The 20,129-nt window shown below is 45.1% G+C and overlaps 1 protein-coding gene across 5 annotated transcripts in view; it reads right to left on the bottom strand.

Moving 5' to 3' along the window:
- ebf1a (EBF transcription factor 1a) overlaps positions 1-20,129 on the bottom strand; it is a 55,685-nt gene that overhangs the window by 20,742 nt on the left and 14,814 nt on the right. For all 5 annotated transcript variants that reach the window (XM_023298144.3, XM_023298146.3, XM_055016606.1 and 2 more), the window contains exons 7-9: positions 4,482-4,563; positions 2,907-3,048; positions 362-492 (exon numbers count right to left, since the gene is read on the bottom strand). In XM_023298144.3, coding sequence (XP_023153912.1) covers positions 362-492; positions 2,907-3,048; positions 4,482-4,563 — 355 coding nt within the window. The remainder of the gene's footprint in view (positions 1-361; positions 493-2,906; positions 3,049-4,481; positions 4,564-20,129) is intronic.

The raw sequence follows: 20,129 nt of genomic DNA, 5'->3' as shown, positions 1-20,129 counted from the left end.
TTCTCTCAAATGGATTCAATTACAATTACATATATAAAAAAGGTAATTTTTGTCACTTTTCAGCATTAGCTAACCAGCTAATGGAAGTGTATGCGACGTAATGTAAAAACAGTCATTCCTAACCTGAGGGGGTCGCAAATTAAGCAAATAGAGCTGGGGAAAAAAACAGTTTTATTAAGCTGCTCTCCACTCAGAGCCAAACCAAGGCAATAACCTGCAATGAGTGGGTGCATGAAGACACCGGTTCAATATAAGGGGACCCCAGGCGAAAAAAAAAAATAAGAGTGAACACTAGTTTACAGTGGTTTAGGAAGGCCTCTATTTAATGTGTAAACACAGATACAAATACATGTGGGCTGACCTCACTCCACACTAGCATGGTTCCAAAGATGACCTGCAGGCCGTCAAAGAAGTTGTCGCCGATGATGATGACCGTCGCGCCCCCTGTGGTCCAGCCTTCACTGGGGCTGATGGCTTTGATGCTGGGGGTTGCTGGGAAAAATAAAAAAAATATCACAGACATAATATATTAGATGCTAACTAACCTAATGACAGCCCTCTGAGGTCTTTTCTATTGGCACCAGTCCCCTCTTTGTTCCGTCTCTCTCTTTTACCAGCACACACACGGAGACACACATACATCACCTCTCGCCTCTCTCCCAGGGGTCGGGGGCGAGCGAGGAATACTAATCAGAGTGATTATACGCACCCCGTTATTAAACATCACCCCTGCCCTGTGTGTGAGGGCAGCGGCAGTGCGCTTGTTTTATGACACGTGGCAAAGCGTGCGGGCGTGTAAATGTCAGGTGTGCTCAGTGTCTGATCAAAGGCCATGCGACCGGGGAACAGAGCACAGCCAACAGTAGCTCTGCCCTCTGAATACATCGGATTCATTAACCAAACACTTAGCTCTTGCTCAGCTGTCTGTTTCATATATCTATGTGGTAGCTCTCCCTTCCTGACCACAGCACGGGCTCATTTCAGCCCCCCGCTTGGTACATTTGTAATGCGTATTCTTTGCATTTCACCGAACAAAGTACATGGAATAACAACAATAAACCACATTTTCAATAACAGGTATTCAATGTGCTTTTGGCCCTCATCTGTCCGCGTTATGGACTTGGAGATTACCGGATGTGATTGAAGAAAAGAACAGCATTGGGAAAATACATGTTTATACAAGCTAAATCTCCTCTCCTTAACAGATATGCAGCTTGTCAGACATGCTGTAATTCTGTAAAGCGGCATAATCCACTTCAGACTAGGCAGACTTTTTTCCCTGCAGCCTAGCCTTTGCTCTTTGCCTGACTCCCTGTTCTGTTGATCCTCCCCAACAAGCTGGAATGATATTTAGCCCCCCGATATGCCTGCAGAGATCAGCGTTCACCAAGCAGCAATCTGTGGCTGTAATCATGGCCTAAGATGCCTCCTTTTCACAGCCGCTGATATTATGTGCGCTCAATGTGCATGTGTGGATGTGTGCATTTATGTGTGTGTGCATTTATGTGTGTGTGTGTGTGTGTGTGTGTGTGTGTGTGTGTGTGTGTGTGTGTGTGTGTGTGTGTGTGTGAGTGTGGATTAACCAGATGGTGGAACGTGAATCCATGTGATAGGATTATACTTTGGGGTGTTCCTCGATGCCATCTGTTCAACTCTATGCACTGCTCATCTATTACTGCCTGAAATGGGCCCCAAAGTTGTGTATCCTGCACACAAAACTCAACACACACTATACGGAGAAGGGGAGGGAGAGAAAACGACAAAAAAATCGAAACTGCTCTTCTTTTTTATCATTTTGATCTTCTCTTTACACCAGCACGCACTTTTACCCCTTGTGCTTATCGTGCCCGCATGTCTCCATGTCACCCTCTGTTCTGTTCTACCACTCCTCTTGTTCCTCCTTTTAAGTCCCATAACCAGGAGAACAGAAAATCAGAGAAGAGGAAATTCCCAAACAAATCTCTCTGACACAGGGAACATCTGTTATTGTACTGTATGCACTCTTCCCTCTGTGTAAGATCCAAGTTTCACTGATGTCTCCAATATGTCTCGTCTTTGTGAACTTTTCTAATCATCTGTGAGACCAGTCGCAGGGACAAGTGGTCCACCTTGCCTCTGGAGAATAGTCATTAGAAAGACTTAACCATAACATTCAATCTTAATGCAATCTAGTATAGGCCATCATGTAAATCCCTTCTTAGTTTTTTTGTCATTATCATCCCTGAGGTTGACTTTCCTCAAAGAAAAAAAAAATATGTTTCTCTTATTCAATGTCTGGGAAATCGAAATGAGAAAATAACTGGATTAGGGAGTTGGGAATCAGTGCAGGCTCCTAAATCATGTGCACATGTCATTATGAAGTATTAAAGGTTTGGGTTTGACTGTGCATGCGGGGGTGTGTATGTGTGTGCATGGGGTTTTTACGGTGTGCATGGGTGTGTTTGAAAACCTGAGGGATGGGGAGTGATGGAGGGCTGGAGGATAAAAGCAGGTCTCCGAGGAAATAAAGCCAGTGTTGGCTTTAAGCAGAACAGACCTCATAAGACACATAGAGTGCTTATGCGAGGCAGAGTAGAAGGCCCAGAGGCAGAGACCTGAGGGGAGCAAGCCACAAGGGAGAGACAAGAGACTCACTAGCTACCACTCACTCCTCTCTTAGCTCGAGTTAGAAACCCTACAAGAGAGGAAAGTGAGAATCCGGGGAGGAAACAGGAGCGAGATAAGAAAGAAAGCAGGTTTGAGGGGAATAGAGTGGAGACAGAAGAGAGGTTGAGTGTGGAGCCAGACATGGGGGGGAAGGGGATGAGAAAGAGGGAGGGAGGGGAGCCAAAGAGAGAGAAAGAAAGTGAAGAAGACAAAGAAAGCTAGGAGTGAGAGCCCGGCTGTTTAGTTCTTGCTTTTAATACCGTGTTCCAGGTAGGATGGTGTTCCTTCCGAGGGGTCCAGTCTTCGAGCTCGGCGGCCGTGTTTGGAGTTGTTGTGCACAAACATGTTGTCGGAGACGGCCAGGACGTGACCCTCCACGCTCACCGTGGTCGACACAACCACCTGAGAAAAGGAAAACCAAGAGATATTGAGAAACTAGTGATGAAAATAGTGCTGCTTTCTGTGTGCAATAGCTTCTGTGTTGTTCTGCTCACCATGAACAAGTTAAGAACAGGGCATGACTCCTACTTGACCAAAACTATATATTTTAATGGGAATAAATACAATGTAATGTAGAATTAATACACTTTTACTCTCCATAAAAGGTAAGGCAAGATTTAGCATTAGTTTTCCTGTATGAGCAGCACGTTTTGCAGTCTTTTGCTTATTAGGAGGGGGGGACTCTATTTGCTTTGTTTTTGTTTAGCTATATATTTCACATTAGGTTACTTTAAACCTAGAATAAGTGATTGTTTTGGCCTCATACTTAAATAGCTGTGAAAATGCATACACCTTGAAAGCTGATTGTGCTAACACATCAGTAAAAAGCTGCTATTTGCCCACTTAGACATCCAGAAGTCATGCATCACTCTCCTTTTAGCTATGTTTTGGTCTCCACCACCTCCTGACAGAAATTCCAGCCTCTTTAGCTATTAAACGCTGCATTATGTTCATCAGCTAGACACCAACTGTGCATTTGTGTTGTTTTTTGGTGGCAGGCAGCCAGTGTACAGTTGGATTGCAGTTTTTTTTCCTGAAAATTGCTATAAGAGCAGTGATAATCCTCCAAAACAGTAAAAGTGTCAAAACAATGAGCTAAGAGATGCTAAAATTATACGATAATATGAAAAATGCAGACTTGGGGACTAATTTGCTATGGGATCATCACTGCAAGTGTTCTCCTATTACATTTTACACAGTTATTGATCCATTGTTATAAAAAATACAGATTACAGCCATGTTTAATACAAGCCATAAAGTGAATATATATTGTCTGCAGATTCTCAGTCATCCACATCATTGTAATCCTAAATTCTGAAAAAGCCCCTTGAATGATAGCTCAACATCTATAAGCCCAAAAAGTGAAGTTCAGTTGATTTGTACTGACTAAATAATCATTTATACATAAACCTGACGATTAGAAAAGGGGTTTGTCAAACCATATATGCAGCAAGGAAGCAAGCATTTTTCGTTTGTGCAAGAGCTCTAATGTTTCTATTCAACTGTATGGCGGGTTTATGGATTTATATTTTTTTGTTGTGATTATAGACTTTAAGAATATTTGGTTATACATTGATTTTTAGAACAATTTCATTTATCCTTTTGTTCTGTTGGAACATACTATGCTCGTTTGCTTCTGGACTTCTCCCTGGAGAGACGTCCTGCGAGTGCTTTGTTTTATTCTACGGGGGGAGTGAGGTTATGCTGTGGCTGTGTCTGGTGCCTTGCAATAAAATACTGAAGGAGTTAATGTGGTTCTCCACCACTCTACAACACAACTCAGAGTTAGGCCCTTATTGTTGCATATTGTATGCTTTTATATGGTTGTGCGTCACCTGAAAACGCCTCATGTCTCGAGGGTTCCCTGCATTCTTTAGGCAGTTCTGGTTGCACTTCAGGAAGAACTTGAGGAAGAACCTGTGTGTGATATGAAAAGAGACAGATGAGCTACTGAAAGTGCATCTGAGAGTCACTGAAAGACCAGCGTAGTTCAATAAAACACAAAACAGACATAAAACAGCAGTGGCAGACAAGGCTCATAGACTATCCCAGCCTCATCCATCAGATGTTTACGACAAAGGAAGTTTTCTATGTAAAAACAGCTCCAGGTTATTAAGTAAGATGCTACCTTGTATATCCATCTCCGAGCTGCTGTCATAGCACACCATAAACTCACCGGGGCAGACGGAGGCCCCCCCAAGCTGTACAGCCGTGTGACGGAGGTTGTGCTGTAGCTACTCTGCAGCATAGTGTTGCCATTCCTGCCTCTCTCAATCTCAGTGTGAGAGACCACATCAACAGCACCTGCCATGCATTATTAATAGGCTGAGATGGCAAGTATGGCTACCCACATCAATACTTAATGAGGGAGGGAGGCAGGAGGGAGGGTCGGAGGAGTAAAGGGGAGAGTCGGGGGGGTGGGCTGGAGAACAGAAAGGGGACGGCTGACAATTTATTCCCTAGCCCCACCCCAAAGGCTTGAAGCCTGACAACTTCTTCTTGAACTGAAACTACACTACTGTACATCCCTTCACTCTCCCTTCTGCATTGTCTGTGTCTGTGAAAAAAAAAGAAGAGAAAAAAATCAAATGAACCACGAAAATAAACAGCGCCGTGTACAAATAAACAGGAACCCTCAAAAGGGGGAAAATAAAACTACAACATTTCCCACCCCCTCACCCTCCTCCTCCCTTTGAGGTAGCTCAAAGAAGTGCTGACAGCTGAAACTGCTTACAATACAGATCTCCACCAGCCAGAGAGAGAATCACTCCTTTGCTCAGCTTTTCTTTCATATGTCTTATTTTCTCCCCTCTGTTCATTTGTTATGGCTAGGATTCTGCACTGGGCAGCGCGTTTGGAGCCAACTGCCTTAGATATAATCATGCACGAGCAAACGCACACACACAGACGTGTCAAAAGAAACACAGTAAGCAGCAGCGTGCCTTGGACAATTGCTTCATCGAGAAGAAGAAGAAAAAAGGAAAAAACAAAAGAGAGCAAAGAAGATAAATGGACAGACCAGAGTTCTGTCTCATTTCAAGGGCCAGCCTACTGCTGTGTGCATTACAAGCATCTGATGTAACACAAGAACTCGTGAATTTATCCCTGACAACTTTTAAATGCATGACAGCTGGTTAGTGGTAGATGCTGCTCTTCAAGTGAAGAAGAAAAGCCTCTTATGAAGTCAATAACAAACTGTCTTTCTCTGATGCTGTTTTGCTTTTTTTTTCTTCCTTTGGCTTTGTTTGTGTTCTGATTTACGATCTCGCTGGCGCAAGAGGCCAAATCTGAATGAGAAGGGGGGCTAAAAGGGAGAAAAAATAAATAAAAAAGAGAGACAGGAGAGCAGAAAGTGAGAGGAGAAACTGATAGAAAGACAGACAGAAGGACGAGGTAGACAGTATGTGAAATCTGAAAGGAGAGACAGACCACCCTCCTGTATATTTTAGAAGCTGTAGGCCAATATCTCAATAATTCATGAAGCAGAGAGATGGAGTTTTTTTTTTTTTTTTTTTTTTTTTACAGTGGCTGTTAGACCCCACAGACTGAGGGTCTCCCAACTTTCTTATCTCCTCGAGGTCAGGGTGCAGCCTCATAGACAGCTGTGGACTACATCCACTTGTCCAACATACTCCACCTTCCCCACTGCACCTCCTGTTTAATTCATCGATTCCACTCTTTCCCCAACTGTCTCTCCTCCTCCTCTGAGGTGCTCATGATGGATGGATGATGGATAAGTGGAAAGAGGAGAGTTAGGGTCACCAAAGTCAGAGGTGACCAAATCAGGAGGTTAAATATTAGAGTTTGGAGGGGGAGAAAGGAGGAGGAGGTTTTGGTGGTGGGAAAGGAAATAAAAAAAAGTAAGACTACTGGAATACCAAGCGCCAAAGAGAAAGTCAGCATGCCTCATTCGCTGCGCTACTTGTCAGCACGTCCCCTCGATCTCCTGCATGTGGGGATCATCTGATTCATTATTTACATGACTCAAGGTGTCTGGAGTCAGCCGCATGGAAACATTACAAAACTGCAGCCAGTTGATGCCTCTGTGCTCCATCTCATCTCCACCGGGAGCCGAGGGACTGGAATCACCACTGCACACATTTACATGGATCAACAGAGTGTGGGTGTGTGCTGGGAGAAGGAGGGGGGGTAGCTGATACGCAACAGCAAAGAGATTACCATAAGGATTTATGGATAATCTGATTGACAGCTGACCGGTAAATATGGACAGATAGCTGACGATACCCTGTAATTCTCTCAAGTGCTCTCTTAAGCTCCCTATTATCGTGTTTTTTACACTTTTTGATCAATGAAAAACAAATTTATTGTTGGTCTGTCCTGTAATGCCCCTCTGGCAACTGCAAAAGTACCCCCTTGGGGGTATAAAAACCCCTAGTTGGGAATTATGGCTTTACAAAAAGGCACAATACTCCCATTAACATTACCAGTGTAAAACAGTGAATGAAATCAGGTGTTTTTCTTTGTTTCCACAATAAGAATTCATCAGTTTCTGCCTCCAAGGTCATGTTTTTGGTATTTATATTCTATAGTCACAAAGAAATTGGTCATTATTCTTTGGTTTAAGGTTAATTCTATTATTTTTAGGAACCCAAATCCTTAATTTTGATTTTTTTTGCAGTGTTACAATGTGGGAAATAATAAATAAAGCTATAAGATAGAGATATAAAATGTATTTAATACAGTGCGTAGTCAAAAAAATAAGAATGAAATGTTGAAAAAAATGAACATGTTTTGTGCTATGGGGGCATTTAGACTCCTTACTTCAGTATTGATATTCTTCTAGTCTTTATATTCTGGCCCTGTATATGATGTTTTAAAATCAAACAGCGTCTCCTCTGTAGACAGTTGGTTTATAGACGCTATTGTCTCCTACACAGACTCATGTTTGGATTATTGCTCTCCTCTACCTTGTTTGTATTAGAAGCTCTTGCTGGTTTCGAGCTGTTTTACTGTGCAGACTCCACCTGCTACAAATATTACCAGTGCAAATTGCTGCACCGGCTGGATTAAATGAAATAAAACCATTTTGCTCTCACGTAATTACCCCCAAATTCAGAAATGGCTGTGGAAGTGAATTTGTGTAAATAACTGCTTGGCCTCTTGAAGCCTCGTGGCATAAATTTGTAAAAGCGAATACGAACGAATAAATGCAGCCGGTCGCTGTAGTAATTTAATGACCTCACACTTTCATCATATCATAACGGGCATTATTTGTCACTTTGGAGCAATTAAACACAAAATCACCCTCTGCCCATAAAAAACAAAACAAGGAAAGCAATTATAACACAACTTTTAAGTAATCCCTGTAGCATCTAAATATTATTACAGTGGTGATAAAGATTGTCTAAGCGATTAGCTAACAGCAAGGGAGCCTCCGAGGGACAATTCTGTAAGATTTTCTAATAATTTTCCAACATTAGCCACAAATGAGGCAAAGAGTTGTTTTCCTTGTCAGATTTCACATAGATAACTTCAGAGCTGTGGTTGTATTTTCTTAGATACTTTTACTTTATTCTTCTTTTCAGCCTTCTGTTAAAAATTGTGCTGTACATCTTTGCGCCTCATTTCTTTCTTTCTTGCCCCTCCTCTCGCTTGTTTAGTTCTGATGCCGATGCGCTGTAAAAATGGCTGCGGGTGATGCCATAACTCAGCCCTCTTCGCTCCTTCCATCCATTTCTGCTGTACAGATCATCTCCAGAAGAAAAGCACTGTGTCTGGCTCCTAATATGCTTCATGAGGTGTGTAATTCACTGTGCTCCGGAGGGGAGCCATTTGTCTCGGGGGTTAACTAAGTGACACAACAGCACTTCCCCATGCCTGTTACCACCGTGGGACATGTTGAACTAATCTAGGCAGGTAGAAGGATGGAGGATCCCGCACTACAGCAATTAAGCATTAAGATTTGTTCAGGAAATCGATCCTAATGAAGTCAGAGGCGAGCTCGAATTAAGTGTAAATATTTGTAAGCAAATATAAGGTTACAGCACGCATAAAAAAACAAAAAAACGGAGTAACAAATAGGCGCGTGAACTAAAAGTGAAGTCCGGCGCTCTCACAGAATCAAATATCTCCCTCACCTCCTGTTTTGTGTATTTTCTTTTCCTTCCCGTGTTTCATTTCTCATTTTCGCTCTCTTTTTCTCTGCAACTCTTTCTTTCGTTCTTTCCGCCATGCATCACTGACACTTCAACCAAGAGCCTGACTGGCTTGTTTTCGTGGTGACCTGTCTCCCTGCCTGCAGTATACGTTTAAGCATGGAAGCACACACGCGCGCATGCACACATACACACACTAATTTAGGGAGATTTATGAGGGGGGCCTTGCACCAGGAGCCATGCAGGCTGACCTCAGGGGTGTAGGGGGGCACTGGGTGGGGGAGGGAGCCCGGCTCCACAGGGGGGGGGACATTAATAATCCAGAACCAGGTCTGTCTCTGGGCCTGGCCCTCGGCCTCGGATGCAGACTGAAACAGGCAGCGGTGGCCCAGTTTAGATAAGACTGGGAGAGAAACATCCAGTTCAACAGGCCGTACTATCAGATTTCTAGACACATAGATACAGATAGAGATACAACTTGACCGAATACAGAAAATACCACAAATCAAAATATGTAAAAACACACACAAACATTGGGGTACATGGATGTAGAGAGGCCATCTCACAGACTCACACACTTCACTCCATTCCTTTGGAGTGCTACGACTCAAAGTAGTGGTGGGCACCTTTATACTGCCCTCATGTCTATCTTAAGTGTCATGATTTATTCAAATAGAACATCTCACTGCGCTGAAAAATTCATTTCCAGCTCACTCCGTGCATCGTCCCATCCACCTCTTTATCTGCTTGATGTGTGTGCATGTCATGTCAGCTGAATTTGCCCCGTCGTTAAATATTTCTCAGAACAAATGGACCCTGGAGGAGGGAGATGGTGGGTCAGCGGGGGGATCCTCGCTGTGCCTTCGCCGCCCGGGGAGAGGCCCCACTTGGGAGAGATCGCTCCTCGCTTCCCCCCTGAAGTCGGAGCTCCGGTCCCAGCTTGGGGACAGAAGTCCCAGAGACACTTAACCAATTGTGTTTCATCCATTTCATCCGAAAAGGATCATTCAAAATTCAACTGAGAAATAGTGCAGGGAGCATCGGGAAAAAAAGACAGGGAATGAGATCTCTCCTGCTTGGGAACAGCGACAGAGAAGGGAGTGCTGCATTCAACAACTTATAGCCTGATAATATCGCTACCTGTGGGCTAACTTTACACCAGGGGGAGAAAATGCGACCAAATATACATCTGTGCATGTGTGTGCGTACGTGTGTTTGTGTATCAAAGCCATGATGAATAAGAGGCTGTCTGGGTGATGGACAATCTTGGCAGGCGGTGCTGATTGAAACACTTCCTCTGTCGGGCCTGGCCCATTAATCTGAGTGAGACAGAGACAAAGAGAGAGAGGGAGAGAGGCTCCAGGCCCCCAGACCACAGGAGTAATGACGGGTCCTGGTCCCTCTCACCTCAGCGCTGTCCTGCCATGCTGGGACGCTGTGCTACCCTGTCCGGCCCAAACCCTGCCCTCGTGGGACTGACCAGTGAATAATGGCCCTGTCATCAGCCTGGGTAGACACCGCTGCACAGCCGAAGGGTGTGTGTGACCGGGTGCTTATGTTCGCCCACGTACCTCCCTGCGCAGTCATTTACCCTAACTGTTCTCCTCTCTGCCTTAGTTGAGGACTGATGTATTCATATTGAATAGTGTTGATTTAAGCACATGTTAAACTTAATGCATAATGCATCGACTATATATAGCTTGATAAAGAGCATCGTGTCAACCCGGGACCAGCCCCATACATTGTGGGGATGAATGTTCCGCTTGCAAAAGTTCTTTCTTTTTGTTCCATTTAAGCACCGTATTAAATCATAACTATGACTGTGACTGTGCACAGGCTCAAGGTTATGTTTCTAAATGCAGCAGGATCAGAAATCAGAAACTTAATTAGTGTGCCATGTTTGTTCTCGGGTGAAAAGTTGTTCCCTCCAATGGGTCTTGAGGGAGGAATATGGAAGCAGAGAGTGGGAGAGACTGAGAAAATGCGAGACAGAGAGAGTGTGTGTGTGACGGAGGAAAGACAGAGGGAGACTGATGCTGAACAGAGATGTATGGCTTCCTACAGTGCATGAGTGTGTGTGTGTGTGTGTGTGTGTGTGTGTGTGGGTGTGTGTGTGTGTGTGTGTGTGTGCACATACATGTGCACGTGCGTGTTTTGGCCTTGCGTCCCTCTGTGTTTATCAAACATATTACAGCTCCTTCTAGATTCCTCACCTGCACACCCCCAGCCTGCTACATATGGCCCACCAATCACAAAATAAGGAATCATGCATACATTAGCATAGCTAATGGCCTACCCTCTCCATTTAATATGCAAATTTCCTGAAACATTACTGAATGCCGTCTGTTCTAAATGAATAAATTTGAATCGCAATTAGAATAATCCTTTATAATTAATGAAAACTGTCAATTTTGGTTCATAAGTAATTTGATTAAAGTGGTGATGGGACACTTATGAAGTTCACTGGGCTGCGAGGAGTGCGAGAGACACATTCACACCCACAGGCTTGCAAACGCACACGAGCCATAAGATGACCAACAGCAGGGCTGCATTATTGATGAAGATGATTAATAAACTTATGAAAGTGGTTGTCACACATACCAGGCATTTTTTTGTTGTTTTAATAATAATAAAAAAAAAAACTCCAAAACAACTTCTTTCCTTTACCACCATGGAGAAACAACAGATCAATCACGCCTTTCTGCTGCCTGACAGAGAGGGAAAAGTGAGGGAGTGATTGAAGAGGTTTCCCGGCCTCATGGTGCTGTGTCAGTGGCCTGTCTGTCCGGTGGGAGACACTGATGGACTGTCGAAGCAGGGAGAGAGCGGCACACACACATGCCAAGTCATTACGGGGGGGTCTCAAATGCCTCCCTGTTGTTTCTCACAGGAGGATGGGGTTTTTACTTTTCTGTTGGGCTTTATCAGTATGTAATACCATGATACAGGGAGCGCATGGTTGAAGAAGAGGGCGGCGTGGTGTCTAACTCCTCATCAACACCCCCATCTTTGGCTTTAACTCACTCATGCTGCGCTACTGAAGCATATAATGGTGTCACTTAAATTAGGGTCACTCAACTGTGGGAAATTGTCACAATGTGTGCTGCATGTTTATCTCTTCCATTTGCAAGGTATGTATACGGCGTGTGTGCTCGTGTTTGCGCGGCAACCCCAAACATGAGTGTGCGTACGCGAGTGTGTTTGCATGGCTTCAACCCAATAATAATGGTCCAGATAGTGTAGAGCCTCGCAGACTAATTAGCCAAATCACTGAGAAAATAGCAGCCTGCTAATTAATGGGTATTATGGTATTTCAGAAGTCACTGCTCTAATTGGGAGGGAACTGAGCCTCGCATTTCCATACTGCAGTAATACCGACTTTATCCATCCATCTATCTGTCCGTCTGTCTACCTACTTGGCATGCTTGCTTTTAAACACAATCCTCCCCATGCATGCAGGGAGCATAATTATCCTGCTCGAGCTCACATTTACAAATGCGGACGCAAGAATGTACATCATGTTTACATGCATTGCCAAGTTTTTCCACATAAACAGCCACATCAGTCCTGCTGTAACCTCAAGGAGACGAGGACCGCTGCACAACCACATTTCTGACCCCTTACCCTTTATATTTGTACTGATTAAATAGCTTTATATTGCTTTGAGAGGAAAAAGGACCTAATGCAAGTGAATTGGTGAGTAATATAATCCATCTGAATAATTCTCTTTTTGTGTGTCTCCCCAACCGGCCCCTCTGATCCACATGCATATCCCCTATAGGTTCCTCTTAACCCTATCAGACGGTGAGACAATCAAAATAGATTTGCATTCAAATGCCACATGCTCGCTATCAAATATCAAATCAAGCTTGAGTCGCCGAGACAGACAGACAGTCACCTCCTCCCTGCTGCCTCCATCTCCCCTCCAGCACCTCCTCCTCCTTTCTCCTCTCAGGGTCCCAGGGACTCCCATTCTCCCCCGGACGAGCTCTATCGAAGAGTGACAAGCTGTGGCTGGGGCTTGATTGACAGCCTGTTGATGCTTCTTTTTTTTTCCACCACACACCCCTCTTCATATACACACATACACTTTCTCTGCCTCCATTCGCCTCCATCACCTCCCCCTGCTGGTGCACCAGTCTGGGTGTCTGTGATAGCCCCTGGGCTAGTGCCCTGCAGGCTGCACACCACTATACATACAAATCACAGCGTGTCAGCCTTGTGAATGGGCCCATTTTGACTTTGTCCTTGTAAAGTCAGGCCCCCCTTGAAGCGGGCTGTATCTGTATCCTGCCTCTTTCTTTACTTTCCCTCTCATTCTTACATGCATGCACTCAGATGCATGATCAAACTCGCACAAAAGGACAAGTGGCAGCGGCATGCGTGCACGTAAACACAAGCGTGCATGGAAACGCACAGGAAAAAATGGCAGATTTAAATGTGGTGCTAATGGGCAGCACCTCACAGGAGCAGGGTATAAATACATCAACAACAACACAACCCCATAGACAGTCCACACACACCATGACAGCCAAGACCCGGGGCCTAATCTCACACACTCAGCTAGTACACCTGGTTAATGTTAAGAGGGCAGTTATAGTCAATTACATTCCCATATAATGCATAAACCTCCACCCTGCCAGTGCAGGGAGAGTAATTGAAAACAGGCGCAGAGTGGGCCGGGGCCCAGGCAAAAAGTCAACTTCCCACCCCTGACTTTGCCGTGCGCTATATGTGCTGTCTTCCCATGCCATATTCCAGAGTCCTGGGGGCAAATGTAAAGGGGGGAAAAGGAGGAAGGGAGTGGGGGGGGGGTGGTTGCCATTTGGATATGAGCGTGGTGAAAGAGCAAGAGGAAATGGAGTCATATGAGGTAGTGGAGAGGAGGACAAAAGGAGTGGGAAGACGGTGAGGGCTTTGTCTCCCAGGTGAGGTCCAGGGGAGGAGAAGTTAGGGTCATGGCAAGAGGCTGGTGGCCGATGGTGATGCTCCATGTGGGTGAGGTAGAGGGGGGAGCCGTCGGGGAGCCAGTGGCGGGGGTGAGGGGAGAGGAAGGGAGAGCGGTTGTAAGTAGGAGTTTGAGACTGACAGGTGACATTACCCTGCGTCATGGCTGGAGGGACAGAGGGACAGAGGGCGCGATGGTTATCCAAGCAGAGAAATGTCACTGTCCAGACACTGCTGTGACACGCACACGCACACACACATGCACAAAAACACGAAGTGCACGCACACACATACACACAAAGATCCAGGACAAAGGAGTCTGGAGTCTTTGAGAGTGAAAAAGGCTGGCTACAGTGGGCAGAGATGAAGAGATTACACCCTCTCCATTTAAAAAAGAAGGAGATTAGAAAAAAACAGACAAAGCAGAAGAAAAGGCTAAGAGTCACGGACTATACTATTACGAGTCAACAACCTTGCATTTATTCATATTGTCTGCTTCCTAACATTAACTGCCTTTTGTGAAGTTGGTTCTTTCTTTGCATTTGTCCCTTTTCAATCTGCTCTCTGCCGTTTTCATTAAAGCCTAACCTAATTTTTGGCAAAGCTTATAAAATGTCCATATTGCTGCTCATTCGACCCCATTGATTTAGTGTTTGGTTAAATATTCACGACTGTGGATGCAATTAACATGCTGTTAATGAATAATTGATCGCATCTTAAGCGGCCATAAAACTCATGCATATTAATTATTGAAACAGGAAATATGAAAAAAACAGCCTTCCTTGTTTTGCCTCAATCAACCTTCTTTCATTTTATTCTTTTTTATTTATTTATTTTTTGAAGGCAGGAAGGCATGTTGAAAGTCTTTGTGGTGGAAAAGTGCAGCTTAGGAATGTGTGTGTGCGTGGAAACTGAAAATGCTATGAAAACTATGCAAATGCCTCCCATAAACAGCGCTTTAACAGCTCTTATATGCATTTAAGCTGCCTTTGAGTACATCCATTTCGCTCATACATACATCTCGTGTGTGTGTGTGTGTGTGTGTGTGTGTGTGTGTGTGTGTGTGTGTGTGTGTGTGTGTGTGTGTGTGTGTGTGTGTGTGTGTGTGTGTGCAGCTCAGGAGTGATGTGCAGTAACAGTGCGGGCGGGCGTTGTGTTGACAGCCTCCCTGTGACAGAGGTAGTAGCTGCCTGTTATGAGAGGCAAGTGTTTACCACGAGCGAACAGAACAAAAAACAAACGTAGCGAACATGGGAGGCTTGTCAGCGAGAGACTGGAGATCAGTCAGCCAACAATGAGCTTTCCTCTCCCACTGTGTCTCTACTAGTTTATGGTTATAGGCTGATGTCGCCCCTGGCACCTCCCTGGATCCCGGTGGGTGGAGAACAACTGTGTAATAGAGGGAGATGGAGGCGGGAATCAGTTTGAATGTGCCTCGTATTAATGCTGCGGTGCACCTGTGGTCAGGTAAATACTCCTTTTCCCTGTGTATATGTATGAGAGCAAAGCTGCATGTTTGTGTGTGTGTTTACACACAGTTTGGGGGGGTTAAATTCATTACCCGTACATCCTGCACTCCTAAACCACTCTAAAATGCCTTGACATGAAAAATACATCCCAGGAGCAGCCGCACACTCCAGGAAAACACCAATTTACATCGTTGCTTGTTATTTATTTAGCACAAAAAAAGCTGTGGAGGTGTACGCGTGTGTAGGTGTGTGTGTGTGTGTGTGTGTGTGTGTTACCCCCCTCTGTAGCACCTAACTAACTACTCGGCGATGTTTGGTGCCTCGGAGCTAAAAGTGACAAGCCGTCAATTGTGTTCCAATATTAACCCCCTCTCAATGTCTGCATGCCCGTCTTCTTCTCTGTGATGTTGCCTTGATCAAAGAAGCAGCACTTTGGTAAAAATAACCAGGGAGAGTGAGATGGAGGACACCATGCTGCTTACAGACTGATGAACGACGGCCAGACTTTCAGCAAAACAATGTCCCCCTTTTTCTCCTCTCTTTGTCATTATCTTTCTCAGTCTTGGGAAGGCAACATGAGCCGTTGGCTGAGCATGTTTTGGGCTCTTCTTTACACAGCCAGGCCATGACTAGCAGATCATGGTATCCAGTTTTATGGGTTATGTGATCAACCTTTTTATATGGCGAGGAAGACAGCACTCAGCAGCATTTTTTTTCCTCCCACATTTTGTTCTTACTTTTCTGAAGAGAGATTGAAAGAGGGGCTGGGCGGGGGATAAAAGAGAGAAGCAGACCACCAGAGAGACAGAATATGATAGAAGGATGCCCCGTGTCTGTGTTTCATCTTATCTTAGCAGGTTCACCTAGCGGTGAGATTCCTCAAACGCACCTTCAGTCATCGGTAAAGGAGGGAAGGTGTAGGGAAAGGGATGGAGAGAAAGGAGAGAAAGCAAGCACACATACATGAAGAGAGAGCGAGAGAGAGAGAGGGAGAGAGAGAAAAGGGAGGTGGATCTCTCTGTGGCTAATTCTCTGGGTGTGGGAAAGCAGAGCACCTAACACAGGTTGGCCTGGTTTCAGTAATGAGTTTGATTCTTCTCTCTGCCTCCTCAGTCTCACTGGGGACCAAGACTGCATAATAACATCCTTCACACACACACATACACACACTCTTTCTCACACACACACACACACAGGCACAAACAGGTCTATGGGGAGCTAATTATTCTCACCTGTGTTAATTATTGCTGTAAGCCAATCAGTGGACTCTGTGCTAATTAGGCAGTGTTAGGTCTGATTAGTGTTTTGCAGCAGGCCCACTCAAACTGTTATCTACCATACTAGTCCCCTCAGGCGAGAGAGGGGAGAGTAGAACAGGTGGATGCTTGCCCTGTGTGTGTGTGTGTGTGTGTGTGTGTGTGTGTGTGTGTGTGTGTGTGCGTGCTCATGCTTAATGATAAATAACTGAAGGACAGTTTAGATTCACAATAAAACAAAGTCTTATCAGTTTCTTTTCGAATCAAACTTCACCGAAACAAAATAACACGCGCCATCAATTCAACTAGTCTCTGCCCTCTCAGTTAATTGGCCCTGCTTTGGGGTCATTTCTTTTATCTGGACAAACAGTCCCCATGCCCTTTTAGTTAATGAGGGCTGATCCAGGATCAGTTCTGTCAGTAATGGCTCCGTTTTTGCCGGGGTAACACCTCGAATTGATCCACACGTCACATGTGCAAAATCCCCCTCGTCCTGACCCAGGAGTGAGTGTAGCAACAGAGAAAAGAAAAGAAAGATGGGAGTGGTATGAGTGGAGAAGTCTGTGGATAACCTCCCAGATGAGGAGGATGAAAGGAGAAAAGGGGGGAAAAAGGAAGAGAGAAGGAGGAAGAGGAGGAGGGAAGAAAGAGGGGAGAAGGAGGCTGGAGGAAACCTTCCTCTTATGACACGATTGATTTTCTTTCAGAGGCTTGAGCCTGTCACTACTGAACACTTGGTCCCCTAGTCCTCCACACACACACACACACACACACACACACACACACACACACACACACACACACACACACACACACACACACACACACACACACACACACACACACACACACACACACACACACACACACACACACACACACACACACGCAAACATACGCACACGCACACACATGCACAAACTCCGTGCCCTGACCTCCACGTGTGCCTGCTGGTCCATACTGGGTCTAATGACACCGGGGCCTCCCACAGATCAATACGAAACTGTCACTCAGCTGGCAAATGCACGCACACACACACACACACACACACACACACACACACACACACACACACACACACGCACACACAAACAGACGGACAGATGCAGACACACACACACACAAGGTGGGGTATGCGTTTGCACATTTGTGTATGCTGGAAGCAATGTTTTCTACAACCTCAGCAGATGCCCTCGTCCTCCCCCTCTGTCGACACTCCCCCCCTCCACCACCACCACTACACACACACATACATGCACACACACATGCACGTACACTCTCTGGACCAAAGCCATATTCTGTCTCTCTCCTCAGCCGTTTTCTCACCCTCCTGCTCCCTCACACCGAGAGTCTGGGTCCTGATGTAATATTGATGAATGAGGATGGAAGTCCTATAAAAAGTGATAGGTCCTCGTGATTGTAAATTATAAATTGTCATCGATTTCATGTCGCCGCGCACAAATGCGCACATGCAAATGCACACAAACGCACGTATCAAAATAGACATGCTACTCCTTTTTGCCCAGGAGAGAAGGGAAAAGGTTTTTCTCCCCCCTCCTCTCTTGTCTTATTCCATGTCATTCACCAGCATGTCTTCCTGTTTCTTTTCTTCGTTACACACCCCCACCCTTTCATTCTCTCTCTCCCTCCTCAACAATCTCAAGCACCCATCCGCCTCTCTCCATACACATCTCAAGTGGCACTTAGAAAACCAGACTGGGGCTCGAGCCAAACTCTCCTCTTCAGAGAGCTTCAGTGTTTGTGCGACTGTCTGTGACTTTTTGGTGTCTTTGGAATCAAGATCACAGACCCCGCGAAAGCCTCCATCCTCCGTTCTCTTTCAGCGCAGGACAAACAAGCTAATTTACGTCCTGCTAAAAATCTGTTGACTGTGAAAAGCTGTGGCTAAAAACATTTGTTTGTCTCTGTTAAATCACTAATTATAGCCTGGCACAACACAGGGCAGATGCAGGCTAATTCACCATTAGGCCGTTTGGTGTTTATTAAACTTTTATAATGTGATCACTCTGATAACAGCACAATTGTTTCCCTGGGCGTGTGTGATTATAGTGTTGTACCCCTCTGTCCCCTTGTAATGTCTCCCGTTGAGTGTGTGCATATGTCCGTGTATATGTGTGTGTGTGTGTGTGTGTCTTGGAGCTTGCGGAGTAGTGTTTTCCATTTCTCATTAGAGTGGCACAGACTCCTGCTGCAGGGTCAATGGAGGGGGGAGAGGGTGTGTGTGTGATTGTGTGTGTGTGTGTGTGTATCTGTTTGAAGGGGAGTGGGGTGGTAATGAGCGCAGGAACATAATACTACGGCGTCCATTAATGCTCTGAGGCAGTGACATTAGGCATACTTAACTAATAGAGCCAGTCTCTGCAATTACCCACTGTTATCTCTGCAGCTTTAGAGGGGAACCGGCTTTAATAAATGTTTGTAGTAATGTGATAAATGCCAGGTTTGCTCATTTGTAATCTACACTGCGGGACAAGGGGAAGCGGGTGGATCTAATTGTTTTCCTCCAGATTTGAGAATGTGGTTGAGTTCAGAGAAGTCCTTCTTTATAGGAAAAAAAAGCAGATTTTCCTTTTTAGAATATTTTCCTCCAAGTACATCTCCCTCTCTGTTGTCTGTCTATCTCGCCTCTCAGTACCTCACTCTCGGCTCTCAGTGGGGTACCGTTACAACTGTCCTCCTGTCAGACAGAGAAAAGCAGTCCATACCCGACGCTCACTATCACGTCCCTGCCTCCTCTTTTTTCCCTCTCCTCTCATCTCTCTTTCATCCCGGCCCACATCACAGGCGCCGCCGTGATTGTGTGTGTAAACATCTTGTCATGCTAACATGGGCGTCATGACAGAAGAGAGATGCGCTTCATTAACGGCACGCTTGTAAGTTTGTCTTTGTGTTTGAACGTACCTGTGTGGGGTATATGTCTGTCCATAGGCGTGCGTGCAAGTGAGTGCATTTTCATTTTTCTAGGGTCAGCTTTGGGAGTACAGAGAGGATGCATGAATCTTTTGATTTTTTTTTTTTTGTGTGTGTGTGACACAATGTAAAGACCTAAATCAGCTGCAGTTCTACAAAACTGAACTTAACACCTCATCCATGTCACTCAAACGCTCCTCCAAACTCTACTCTGCTTAGAATAACTGCAAATTAACAAGCAAGTAAATCCTTGCTTCGGGAAAATACACCAACAATTTTGTCTGTCGCACCTCACACACCCTTCATTCTTTTGGCAGTAAATCTTCTCTGTTTGTGCGAAGACAATAGCCAGAGGAAGAGGGAGGGAGTGGTGTAGCATGAGAGAAAAAAGAAGGTACAGGAGAGAGGCAGAGGAGAAAGCGGCGCTGTTAATTGTTTTCCAGAAAAAGGTTGCAAAGGTCTGTGCGTTTGAACTGAATGTCACCTCATGTAAATCACAGCTCCTGTGTTGGAGAAGCCAATAACCGGGATAATTAGCGTGACTCTCTCCTGCGCTGAGATCGAGGAAGAGCACGCCGCTGAGGAAGAGTGTTCAAACGCGAGGGGGAAAGATTCCAAGTGTGATTAACCAAAAAAAAAAAAAAAAACCTTCAGAGTTAAATCTGGAGTTTTGAGTGGGAGGACCAAAGAAAAACAGACATAGACAGAGGGGCAGATAGATAGAGAAGGAGGGGAAAAGTAAAGAGAAAGACACATGGATGGAG

This window comes from Amphiprion ocellaris, chromosome 13 (assembly GCF_022539595.1).
Source record: "Amphiprion ocellaris isolate individual 3 ecotype Okinawa chromosome 13, ASM2253959v1, whole genome shotgun sequence".
In the NCBI taxonomy this organism is placed as follows: domain Eukaryota; kingdom Metazoa; phylum Chordata; class Actinopteri; family Pomacentridae; genus Amphiprion; species Amphiprion ocellaris.
Note: the sequence above shows the minus strand (reverse complement) of the source record. Positions and strands in the feature narration are given on the sequence as shown.